The 11716-nt window shown below is 51.1% G+C and overlaps 7 protein-coding genes across 7 annotated transcripts; 3 read left to right on the forward strand and 4 right to left on the reverse strand.

Moving 5' to 3' along the window:
* The first annotated feature begins 1097 nt into the window (after nt 1-1097).
* Nucleotides 1098-1680, forward strand: M421DRAFT_147686 (uncharacterized protein). Its single transcript, XM_033587546.1, has one exon. The coding sequence runs from the start codon at nt 1168-1170 to the stop codon at nt 1516-1518; it is 351 nt and encodes a 116-aa protein (XP_033448733.1). The 5' UTR covers nt 1098-1167; the 3' UTR covers nt 1519-1680.
* On the forward strand, nt 1681-3203 carry M421DRAFT_147687 (uncharacterized protein). The gene is made up of 3 exons (XM_033587547.1): nt 1681-1982; nt 2044-2334; nt 2386-3203. Exons 1-3 carry the CDS (start codon nt 1842-1844, stop codon nt 3022-3024), a joined length of 1071 nt encoding a protein of 356 aa, XP_033448734.1. The 5' UTR covers nt 1681-1841; the 3' UTR covers nt 3025-3203.
* On the reverse strand, nt 3144-4279 carry M421DRAFT_420375 (DUF1783-domain-containing protein). Its single transcript, XM_033592458.1, has 2 exons — nt 3865-4279; nt 3144-3811 (listed from the first exon to the last, which is right to left on the reverse strand). Exons 1-2 carry the CDS (start codon nt 4113-4115, stop codon nt 3382-3384), a joined length of 681 nt encoding a protein of 226 aa, XP_033448735.1. The 5' UTR covers nt 4116-4279; the 3' UTR covers nt 3144-3381.
* A 7-nt stretch (nt 4280-4286) lies between these two features.
* M421DRAFT_420377 (3-oxoacyl-reductase) lies at nt 4287-5408 on the reverse strand. The gene is made up of 2 exons (XM_033592459.1): nt 5304-5408; nt 4287-5253 (listed from the first exon to the last, which is right to left on the reverse strand). Exons 1-2 carry the CDS (start codon nt 5332-5334, stop codon nt 4385-4387), a joined length of 900 nt encoding a protein of 299 aa, XP_033448736.1. The 5' UTR covers nt 5335-5408; the 3' UTR covers nt 4287-4384.
* Nucleotides 5409-6337: 929 nt separating this feature from the next.
* On the forward strand, nt 6338-7161 carry M421DRAFT_420378 (uncharacterized protein). The gene has a single exon (XM_033592460.1). The coding sequence runs from the start codon at nt 6469-6471 to the stop codon at nt 6853-6855; it is 387 nt and encodes a 128-aa protein (XP_033448737.1). The 5' UTR covers nt 6338-6468; the 3' UTR covers nt 6856-7161.
* A 159-nt stretch (nt 7162-7320) lies between these two features.
* On the reverse strand, nt 7321-7969 carry M421DRAFT_4962 (uncharacterized protein; the record flags this gene model as incomplete). The annotated part of the gene is made up of 2 exons (XM_033594782.1): nt 7321-7391; nt 7513-7969. 2 exons carry the CDS (start codon nt 7967-7969, stop codon nt 7321-7323), a joined length of 528 nt encoding a protein of 175 aa, XP_033448738.1.
* A 1276-nt stretch (nt 7970-9245) lies between these two features.
* On the reverse strand, nt 9246-11579 carry M421DRAFT_420379 (uncharacterized protein). The gene is made up of 6 exons (XM_033592461.1): nt 11427-11579; nt 11266-11372; nt 11046-11211; nt 10905-10995; nt 10356-10854; nt 9246-10305 (listed from the first exon to the last, which is right to left on the reverse strand). The coding sequence occupies exons 3-6, from the start codon at nt 11085-11087 to the stop codon at nt 9258-9260; spliced, it is 1680 nt and encodes a 559-aa protein (XP_033448739.1). The 5' UTR covers nt 11088-11211; nt 11266-11372; nt 11427-11579; the 3' UTR covers nt 9246-9257.
* Nucleotides 11580-11716: the final 137 nt, after the last annotated feature.

The following is an 11716-nucleotide window of genomic DNA, read 5'->3' on the forward strand; positions in this document are numbered from 1 at the left end:
AGAATCAGCTAATTCTTTTTTTATTAGAAGGCGCAATACTAGGCGCTTCTATTAAATAATAGATTATGTAAGCGTATCTCTGCTAGTTAAGAAGCTATAAGCCAAAACGTAAAAAAGCATACCCTACCCATCCGCCAGCCTACCTAGCGGCGCAGATGCTCTAGATAACGGTAACCCACTCGCGATTACCTGGCTAAACAAGCTCTGGCTAAGCACGTCTCTCTAAGCCTGTTACAACCTTTAAAGACAAAGCAACACCTATCTAGAACCTAGTTTTATTAAAGTTATATATATTATTATTGTAAACACTATACTTAACTTAAGTATCCTCTACTAGCTTAAACTACGTGCTAATTATCTTAGGATCTTCCTGTAGTATCCTCTGTCTATCCTTAGCTTAATTAAAGGCTATTTTAAGCTCGTCTAAACGTGTCACAAGCCTGCTAGCCTATAGTTTACCAACAGGCTCTTCACTACGCACACTAAGTATCTTATTAGCTATATCTGCCACCTTACATAGCTAGGGCGCAAATCCTTGCAAATTAAGGTTAAGTATATACTAGACAATTGTCTGCTCCTCTAGTATAGTAAGTTTCTAGCAATTAGCGTGTACGTCTAGTTAAAACGTGATATTGCAAAGGCAATTAGAGACCTGCTAATAAGGTACGTTCAACGCTCTAGCAGCGCTGTAGATACTGCGAAATTAGCTAGCGTAGAAGGCCTAGATAGCAAGGATAACTCTGCCTTCTCTAGTAGTATTCTGAAGTTGTTGTTGTTGAGGCATGTTGTGTTAGGGTAAAAGGTGGTCGTGCTAAGAGAAAGTAGCTGGTTCAGTGATATGGCCGGCTCGGTGATAATCTACGTTATGGCTGGCTTGGTGATAATCTACGTTAGATCTATAGTGGTGGAGTTGTGACGCGTTGAAGTTGCGGGTATCTCAATGTTGTGATGTTCGAGGTGGCTCATCGGCTGAACTGGCTCATCGGGCGCACGGCCACGGTACCGCCCGCCGCCGCTGGCAAAATTAGCGCGCCAAGTACGTACGACGCATGAGGGAACGACTGCGACGCGCCTGAACCTCGCGGTCTGTCCCACTACTTACTTTTCGACGCGTTCAGGGCCTGTCGTGTGTCTGCAGCCGCACTGGTCGGGAATATTCGCTTGACGATGAGCGCAGTGTGGCTCGTCCGTGCCGCCGACCGTGCCGCGCGCGGATCTGGGGCTCGTTTCAGAATTGAAACCTTCACAGCCAATGGCTACGCGACTGCCACACCTCAAGCAAACAAGACTCAACTGTCTGGATGCCGGCAGCCAAACAGTCCAGGGTCCTGCTCGTCAACTGTGTTCCTCAAGCTCAAGAGCCAAGAAATAATGACTGGGCCTGCGTCGCCGCCCGCGTCCAGCTTGGGGCTGTTTCGCTCTGATCTGGAAAGGCGTGCAAGGTTGTGGCATGCAATTTTGACCATTCGATCGCCACGTCAAACTGATGCCAGTGCGATGCGCCTTAATCCGAGCTAATATGAGGTTCGCGACACTGGGCGACAACGGTCGCGCAGTAGACTTTCGTTAGCGCGGGTTTTGTTTTCAGGTTCCCCTTCACCTCGAGTTCTCCCAGATTTTCTCTTCAGTTCTTATTGTTCACTATTGATTTTATTGTTGAGCCCGAAGACTCGTTGCCTTACGGCGTTGGGCTTGTCCCCTTTATACTACCTACTTTCTACATCTCCCTTAACTCTTACTATAAACCGCTCGACGCGTAGTTCTTGACTGCTGGTCAGCTCTAAACAACATTGAGATTTACAAAAACTATACACGAACCTCACAACCATCCACGAGACAAAATGGCACTCCTTTCCACAGAGCATCTGGCTGGTCCAGGCTACATTATCCTTAACGTCCAGCGGGGACTGAACATCATCGCACTTGCCTCAGTGGTTGCCAGCAGCGTTGTCATGCTTGTCAAGACCTTCATCATTTCAAAGGTATGCTTACAAGACTGCAAGCTTTGAGAACCTCAAGAATTTGAAATCTAACAAGGGACAGTTCTTCTTTTTCGATGCGACAAGTCACGTTATCACCGCTATCGTTGGCTTGTTCCTCATCGTGTCTGAGTGCTCGCTCTTCCGCAACTTTTTCGCTCGCAACTGGCCACTTCTTAGTCCTGTCCATGGTTTCGTGACTTTGGGCTGCGCCATGATGGTCCTCGGACTGAATATGCTGGGTAACATGAACAAGGAAGCTACAAGCCAGAAGTCCCTAACGCTTCCCTTCTGGAGACTTCTCGTCGCGTCTGGCATCCTTGCTATCGTCATTGGCTTCTTCAACGTCATTGCTGTATGTCTATCTTCCAATATCCCCATCGACCAAAACACTGACACTGCACAGAGCTACGCTTTCTGCGACCGTGCGCGTGGCATCACCGCCCGTCGTGTCCGCTCCCGTGGCGCCATGACGCTGAGCGAAGTCGACGCTGAGTCTCAGCACTACGACTTTGATCCCAAGCACAAGGCCTTCACCATTAGCACGCACCACACTGGCAGCACTTCGTCCCGCTCACACATTGGACATTCACCACCTATGCGCAACGGCACACCTCCCATGCGCATGGGCACACCACCAGCGATGGGTGCGCCCACTCCTCGCGTCGACTGTGGCTCTCCCCAGCTCCAACCCCAGCAGTCGACCAATCGTCTCTCCACCTTCGCATTTAGCCCCATTTCCGCCTTCAAGAGCGTGAGGGGTTCCTTCCTCCCCTCGTATCATAGCACATCGCTACCGAAGCCCGGCTTCCTTGGCCACCGTCCCTCGTCTTCCATCTACTCACGGACCACCTACGGTGGCGAGCCTGCAAAGAAGAAATTCTGGCAGCGCATGGCGAGGGAGGAGGAGCCCCAGGTTCCCCAGGTTCCTGCTGAGATATCAGGGCCTCTGAATATCAACCCTCAGTTCGCGCACTTGGTCAAGCCTAACCTTGCCCACCACCCGAGTGTGAGGAGGCCTGAGGTGGACTTTGACAAGATCTAGGATCGTCGGAGAATGAGGAGACGACATGAGAAGAGCGTGTATGACTGTTCATGATACCATTTTCTTTCTGTACAATTGAGCTTCAACATTGCATGGCACGGCAAGGGCATGGGTGGAGTAACATGTGAACAACGATAACTTCAAATATTTTTCAGGTTATCTCTCAACTCCTCAACTGGCACGTCCAATGATGATCATTGCTTGTTCTAATAACTCAGTCCAGCGATGCTGTGTTGTACACGATAATGTTGAGCTGTACAACTATATTTACACCTGTCACACTTCGAAGCGCCCAACCACCGCGTTAAAATCCCTGTCTTAATGTCTTCGCATGCCCCTCGATTTAGCATGCGGCGCTTAATCCTCGTCGACGGGCATTTGGAAGGGATCAATTGCATCGCCCTGAGGATCATACAATTCGAGCTTCCGCCCGTCCTCCATAGTCAGACTCCATTCCTGTGTGCTGTAGAGTCCTCCCCTGCCTCTCCTCTTGCACCTAAGCCTGACGTTGCCCTGCCTCTTCGTCCCCTTCACATTGAAGCTGATATCAATGCGTCCATGCACCTGGTTAATTTCGCCGCTGATCCACGGGTATTTGGATGCGAAGTAGATCTCGTCGCCGAGTTCTTCGCGCACTAGCGGGTTCGTACGTAGCGCGTAGAGCGTGGATGTCACGACGGAGGACTCTTGCTTTTGGTAGTTGAAGAAGACGAGGACCGACACAGTCATCGCAATAACGAAGATTGGAAGGGTCTTGAGGACTTGGGGAGAGATGAGTGGAGGGATACTGGCGTGGTGTATTAGCATCATCTCAGAGTGGGAACCAAACGACGAGCGTACGGAGGAAGCGCACGATTGGGCTTGCGCTCAAGCAGAACCTCGCCATCTTTGGGAGGCGGTATCAGGTATGCAGGTGGCCATTGTTCGATGCTGTGCGGGGTCTTCCACGGGACCGTTGGCTGGTCAGGTTGTGAAGGCTGTGTAGACTCGAACGAGGCGTATCGCGCTGTCAACGCTGTTCGGCGGAGACATTGCAGTCTTGTTTGCGGTTTCGCGCGCAGTATTGCGGCTGTCAGCCGTGGAGGGGGCATGATGTCGTGCGATATGGGATGTCTGCTGTGTGAATGACGGCCTCTCGAACTCAGACGATGCTCGGCGTTGGCGGGCGGAAGTTTGCTCCTTTGGGCCTTAGCTCGGCTGATTCAGCGGATACTTTGAGCCTCTCGAATCATTATCGAAATATCACTGTTCTTGCGATTCCATTGTCCAAGGCATCATCGATTTCATTATTAAAGGTCATATCTATGTATACATCCACGAATTTTTAGGCGCACCTGACACAGAAACATAGCGAGAGCGCTTAACCATTGACAACGGTTCCACCGTTGGGGTGGATGGTCTGACCGCTAATGGAGCTACTGTCAGGCGCAGCAAGGAACACGGCGACAGTTGCGATCTCGCTAGGCTGTGAAGGACGACCGATGGGAGCGGTAAACTGCTTGATGGCGTCCTTGGTCATGGTGGCAGGGATCAGTGGTGTCCAGACAGGGCCGGGCGCAATGGCGTTGACGCGAATTCCTTTGGACACGTACTGGTTGTGCAGAGCGCGTGTGAAAGAAATAACAGCACCCTTGGTCGATGTGTAGTCGAGCAGATCTGGACGGCCGATGTACGCATTGATGGAGGCGTTGTTGATGATGACGGAGCCAGGCTTCATGTGGGGAAGCGCATACTTCGAGAGATAGAAGTAGGGGTGGATGTTGGTGTCGAAGGTGTGTACCCACTGGTCCTCATCCAGGTCCTTGATGTCCTCGACCATATTCTGGTATGCGGCGTTGTTGAAGAGTATGTCAATGCCACCCATCTGCTTGAGGGCCTCGTCCACGACCTTCTGGCAGTTTGCACGGTCCTTCAAGTCGGTAGCAAATGTGTAGCACTTGGCGCCCTTCTCCTCCACCATGTTTTTCGTCCGTTGTGCGTCATCCTCCTCCTCGGGCAGATATGCGATTAAGCTGTCAGCGCCCTCCATAGCGTAGAGGATGGCAGACGCGCGACCAATACCGGAGTCACCACCGGTAATGATCGCCTTCTTGCCTTTGAGTTTGCCGGCGGCCTTGTACAGCTCCTTGCTGCCGTCGGGAGTGGGGAGGTGGTCGTACTCGGGCTGGGGGTTCATCTCAGACTCCTTTCCGGGGATGCTGCTTTGCTGCTGAACCTCAGGTTGGTAGCCTGGTAATTAGTTAGCTCCAAACATACTGTGACTGACGAAATAGACGGACCTTGCTCGAATTGGCCCTTGCTAGAAGACATTGTGAAGTTGGGTATCTGCTGCACTTTTGAGTGAATTTTTGAGAGTCAGATAGAATGAACAAAGTCTAGAGCAGTGTGTTGATGTAGATAAAATGCTATTTGTGGGCGAAGATGTGTTTATATCAAAGTCGCTATTTTTTATTGACATCATAACTCAATCACCCACTGCACACTACGTTGTTAAGGTGGAGCACGTCGCATGGCATTCTGACAGAAGACAATAGTAATTTGACAACCCATCTTAGTATCCGCGGTGATCTAGACTGCATCGCAAAGGAAGTCGGCACAGTTCACTATCGAATCGGCGCAGGTCGATGTAGGTCTCTGAGGCGCCGTACAGTCTCGGAGTACATGTTCGTCCTCTATTGAAGCCGGCATACCCATACGCTCACTGGTAACGGCGAGGATTGCGAGTCTAAAGTGACCGTACCAAACTGAAGGTGATGAAGGCCTATCTGACGTGACAACTATCTGATGTGACAATCAGCTGACACTTCAGGCTCGTGTTCTTCGTGTTCACCGTCACCCCTCGAAGTCCTCTTCGCGGAATCTCACCAGCTGCTACGTCATTGCCCCAAGCCACATCGATGGGAAGGTCGGACCTCAGAGCCGAGCCGAGCCGAGAAGCAGCACGGCACCGTTGTGGTCCTCTAGCCTTACGCAAGCTCTTTGCAGGGCTATGACGTAGCTCTGAGCAGTGCGGACCCTGATTTTGGTCGTTCTCGGTCAACACCCCAGCACTCTGATCTCATCAGCGCTCCAGCTGAGAATCATGCCTGGACCATTCTGGAAGATAACAAGCCACATCAGCAGATTATGCGCCAATAGGCGCGTTGTGCCACGAGTCGTGAGGCCTTGCGTGCGACCCTGCATGACGTGCCCTACTGGGTGCGGTGTTGATCTCACCCTTTCTGGGAACTTGCAAGCATGAACTTGTTTTACCAGGGTAAAGCCGTGAGTTGAGCAGGCCCGAGACAATTAGATGTCTCGATATAAAAGTGAGGATTGTCGTGCTTGAAGGCTCATCATCCAAACAGCAATCATCAAGCAATCAAAAGCTTCCCAGCACAATCCTACAATCGAGTCACCGACTATCCTCACAACCTACCAACCCGAAACCTACCAAACGTCAACATGCCTCTTACATCTTCTCGAACCCACCGCACTACTGCTCCCCACACCACGCGGACTACCCGCTCTTCCGCCCACCCAAGCCTCAAGAGCAAGCTTCTAGGCGGCGGCAATCGACGCACCACTACCAAGCACAACCCCATCACTGGTTCAACTACCACCACTACCACGACAACTAAGACCACGAGGTCAACTGGTGGCCATCACACTACTGGGCGCACCACGGCCGCCCCGGTTCACCACCACAAACGCCATGCCACCGTGGGCGACAAGGTCTCTGGTGCCCTCACCAAGCTGAAGGGCACCCTGACCGGCAGGCCTGGTGTGAAGGCTGCGGGTACCCGCCGCATGCATGGCACCGACGGCCGCAATGCCCGCCGTGTCTACTAACCGCGCAACGAGTCATGTTAACGATACCCATCAAGCGTTCCATTTGCTGTACTATTATACCATGATGTTTTTCGGAGGATTGTAGAATAGCGATAATGCCCTAGCTCTTCGATTCTCGATAGTCAGGCGCCGTAATTTATGTTTACCTCTAATTCTGCTGCTGTACCCATCTGCTAACTATGTTGTCAATCTCACGTTCTTTGATTTCCTGTGGAGTTTTGAAGAAAAAAACGAGGCAAAGAGAGCAGTCTGAATTGCGACCAGGCCCAGAAACGTCGACTGATTCCAAACAATACTGCAGCAAGGGGAAGATATTTATGCAGTGAGGGCTTGGACATGACTTTGCATTGCTAGCGCCCATGTCTGAACTCCATAAGGCCATAGGCGGACGAGGGGTAGGTATCTAAGCGCGAAACTAACTTAGTACAACAACCTCTACGATCCAATTCTGATCTTTTTTCACCCCTACAAAGTCTGCTTGCCACGAGTCTCGATAGGCAGCAATAGCATGATGAAAAACGTAGCGATGAATAAGCCTACTGACGCGTAAATTGGAGCCTTCGGGTTGCTCGCGCCAGCTTGGATGGCAACAATGGGCGGGCAGAGACCAGCAACCCGGTTGAGGAAACTCAACATTCCAGTACCGGTACCACAGACAGGGGCGTGAGACACTTCCGGAGTGTAAGCGCAGGACTCCGTAGATGATGTTCTGGAAGAAAGCCTCCAGGCAGGTGAACGCCAGCTGGAAGTCGGAGTCGGAGGAGATTGTGAAGAGAAAGACGAAGATGCCAGTGACGAGCGTTCCGAAGGCCATTGTGCCCTTGCCGCCGGTATACTTCAGGTCGCCGGTACAGCAAGCGAGCAAAGAGCCGGGAACACCAACGATGGCAGTAATAGCATAGTTACGGTGAGCAGTTGCGACATCGTTGGTGACGTCGCCGCCAGATTTGGCAAGGTACTGAGGCAGGAAGGCGTTGAACAGAGGGTATGCCATACCGACGGTCTTCCACTGGAACCAGAGAAGGCAGGTAGTGATGGCCATGGTACGGTTCTCGAAGAGAGCAGCGAAGCGCTTCAAGGAAAACTTGCTCAGCGAGCGCTTGATGATCTGCATAACACTGATGGGTGGGTGTGGATTTCATCTGTACTACCCAAACTACCATACCAAGCATCACCGTTCTGCTAAGCTGAATGACGCATTGGTAAGCATTTTCTGTTCGGTAACCGTCCCCGGAGAGGCTTTTTATGGTTCACTTGAGCCCCAACGTTACGGCGAACCAATTCTCGGCACAAAATTTACACCCACATTGTGAGACGCTTTTGGTCGGTGAGTTTGAAGCGAAGCCTCCCGCCGCAACAACAAATGCCAAAAAAATTACGTTGTATTTTGGCATTTATGATGCGCGGCCCTTCTGACTGCGTAAAGATCCACTGCTGTGCTCCAATAGGCATAATACAGTCGCAGCCCGCTGTCCCGTCAAGCCCTGGCTGCGGTGTCCGACGCAGCTTGCGTTCATTCTGGATGAGACTTCGTTATCCGCGGGAATATATCGCTCAGAAAGCCTCAATTACGAAGCGCTCAAAGGTCAAGAGTATTTTGAAAGAGTCTCAAGCACTCTTCGAGTTGGACATGAGATACCAGTGGCAAGACCCTGAGGTTGGGGTAGAAACTTTTCCCACTACTGACACCTGATAGGAGCCAAAGAAACCCTAATGCTAGGAGGTTTCCACCGACCTGCTCCACTTGACGAACCTTCGCGGCTTCCCATGTGGTCGCTTGAGATACGAACAATACTTTTCGGCCAGGTAGCGAAGTGTAAACAAAGGACACTGGCTGCAGAATTTGTCAATGTGATAACTAGGAGAGCGTCGAACTTTAGCAATTTCTACGTCTAAAGTTCAAATCGGGTACGCCCAGTAGCATGATCAAACGACTGCTCATGCTGAAAAAATAGGGGCACCGCCACAGTCACTACGTATACCATCATGTTCCGGGCCGAAGTCTGGGATATTCTTAGACAAGGTCGACGACAGGGAGGCATTACCAACTCGCGAAATGGTGTCAGACCTACTGTGCATACATTCCAGATCTCAAGCGCAAGCTCAGATCAGCTACCTCGGTCAAGAAACTCCAATCACGGCAACCTGCCTATCGAGGATTGTTCGACTGGACGGCATAAGGGTGTAAATGCTTGTACTGAGCTTGGAGTTTATACCTCACTCAGATCAAAATCGAGGTTGCGACCTTCCTCCAGCCGTCTGTCAATATCACTGTTGGCTTAACTCGGGATATCCGTTCGAATGTGGACTAGGATGACCGAACCAGACAGCACGCAAACAGTAGAATGCGCCCAAGCACTGCTTGTTCAAAGGTTTATACACTTCACCTACGCTGGATGGAGCTAACAAGGGAACTGATCTAAATTCAGGTCCTCCCAATCCCAGATCTGCTCTATGCCGCCCATATCTAGAGCGTTCGCGCTTCCAAGCGGGTTCTGCGCCAAAAATTGGTCGACATCAAACGAGAAGTCATGTATTAAGGGCATGGTGGAAGTTGGTTCGATGGCTGTAGAGGTCTGCGATATGCTTGCCGGCGCCTGGATACCAATCGAACTGTTGACGGATTCTTTCGATGATGAATGATGCACAAGGGGTGGAAGTTCAAGTGTATGCGTGGATGTAGATGACAGCCTTCGTAAGCGTTTACCGGCCCCGGCACCACACGAAATCTCAGGGTGGGACTGGACCAGCTTGTAAAGAAATGCGTAGGAGGATGCGCCAAGCTTTGTGGACCTGCTAAGCTGATGCAGCATGTCAAGCGACCCATTAATGGCGTTTGTGACTTCGTCTCTCCGGGTCAAACTGGATTCGCTGTCATGGATTATGGCGGAGCACAAGATCGTTGAGGTGTCGAAGATCGAGAAGACGACCATATGGAACTTGGCATTGATGGGGAACTCATGATCGAATAGACGACGAGCCACCATGAGCACATCAAGAGCCAAGTCTATACCCATAGCACGGAACTCGTCGTCTCGGTCCGTCTTCTTATCATCGCGAGCTCGTGTGAGGAATGGTTTCAAGAAGTCAAGCTTCGTCACGTGCAGCACGGTGTGGAGCTGGTGACGCTGGAATACAAGATATGGATGGTCGACATCCAGCGAGGTGTCTGGATCGTGGAGCCGGAAGATTGAAGGTAGATCATCAATGAACTTGTCGAGCCTGGCTTGTATACTAATGATCTCGTTGGCGGAGAGGGCCTCAACAGACTGCGCATCACCCATAACGGTGTTCAGCCGCCGGCCAAGACTTGCCTGAAGGGCCATGTGGGCGAAAGGCGAGAGCAGATTCGGCTCCGAACTCGACGAATCCAAGCGTAATGTGGGCAGTTTGAACTTGAGATTCTTTTGATCGATGAGGTTCGGTCGTCCGAGCCAAGCACCCATCTGCCTATAAAATTGTGAGCTGAGCTTCGCCATTCCTATGACACGCAAGCTTACCAATCCCAGATGTACAGCAACGCCCATATTCTCCTCCGGATCTCAATTTCGAATTCGTTTAGACCTTTAGTATTGGCGTCCCTGTCTATACCAAGTTCCTGTGCTTCGCGTATTGTGCACCCCAGGACATGCCAAGATTCGACGATTTTTGCTTCTGACTTAAGCCAGGCCCCTTTAAGAAACTGTTCTTGTACGCGTTCGACACATGTGTTCGCGGCGGTAAAGCTTTGACTTAGCTGCTCTGCGGCCTCAGAGAAACGATCTGTGAGCTGCTGGAGATCACAAGCCATCTCGAATATGATCATTTTCCGCAACGAAGATGTGAGATACTGCACGCTGTACGCGCACACCCTCAGAAGTAAACACGTAAATTCTGGAGATAATCGCTTGCCGGCAGCTCGATCCGCCCACCACTGGACATACTGGTTTGTGAAAGTAGGGGCGTAGATTGTGCTGTATCGGTAGTTGACCACGCTCAGGAAGTGGTTTACGAACGCGTCTGCATGATGTTAGCAGCAGGGTCACTAGATCTCTTGAAGACCTCCTCACCAGTTATCGATCGTGGAGGAACAGCGTGTAGCACACGTTCCGCCAATTCTAATCGTGCGGGTTCTGGGGGAGCCTGTTTCCTTTGTGCACCCTGCTGACAGGTAAGCCGCAAATCATCATGCTGACCTGATCAACACTTACATCGTTGATAGTATTGACTTTCCAGTGCACATGTCCAGGCATGTAGCCCCAGGCCCGTAGGCCACCTTCGTTTGGTTCGATGTTTCCGTGCTGTAACAGATCGGCAGACCCCTCAAATGAAGTCAAGTGCTCCCTCTTGTGGCCTCTGCTGCCGCCTGAACTCCCTCTACAGGCGGGATGTTAGTAAGTATCCTTTAATTTGTTGCATGCTGCTACATGCCTTACAGAGTCTATCACATGCACGTGCTGCGATTTCTTCACAGCAAATTGTCACAGATAAGCAACTTTCCTTGCCTGGCAGTGGTTGCATGGCCATTCGCGAGAACACTGTTCATGCTATTAGCCAGGCTTGGCATGCGACACAGGAGAGGTAAAGCTCGCCTTCTGCTTCCGCCGTTGGCACTCGGTGCACGAAGTGGCGGATCTGCTGTCTTTCTGCATCTGCATCGTGGGAAGCGGTCAAAAAGAGCACTGAGAGAGATGCTTGCGCAAACCCTCCACAACTAGCATACACTTGAGATATGGTAGTTTAAGGGTCCGTAGGATGGCTAAAAACCTCTCCACAGATTACAGATTGCGGAGGGCAATACCTGCTTAGGTCCGGGTATTCACGTGATGTGGTGAATCGTCGTACGAACATTTCGGAGACTGGATGCCATCAATCATTGCTG

This window comes from Didymella exigua (genome assembly GCF_010094145.1).
Source record: "Didymella exigua CBS 183.55 unplaced genomic scaffold M421scaffold_13, whole genome shotgun sequence".
NCBI lineage: Eukaryota > Fungi > Ascomycota > Dothideomycetes > Pleosporales > Didymellaceae > Didymella > Didymella exigua.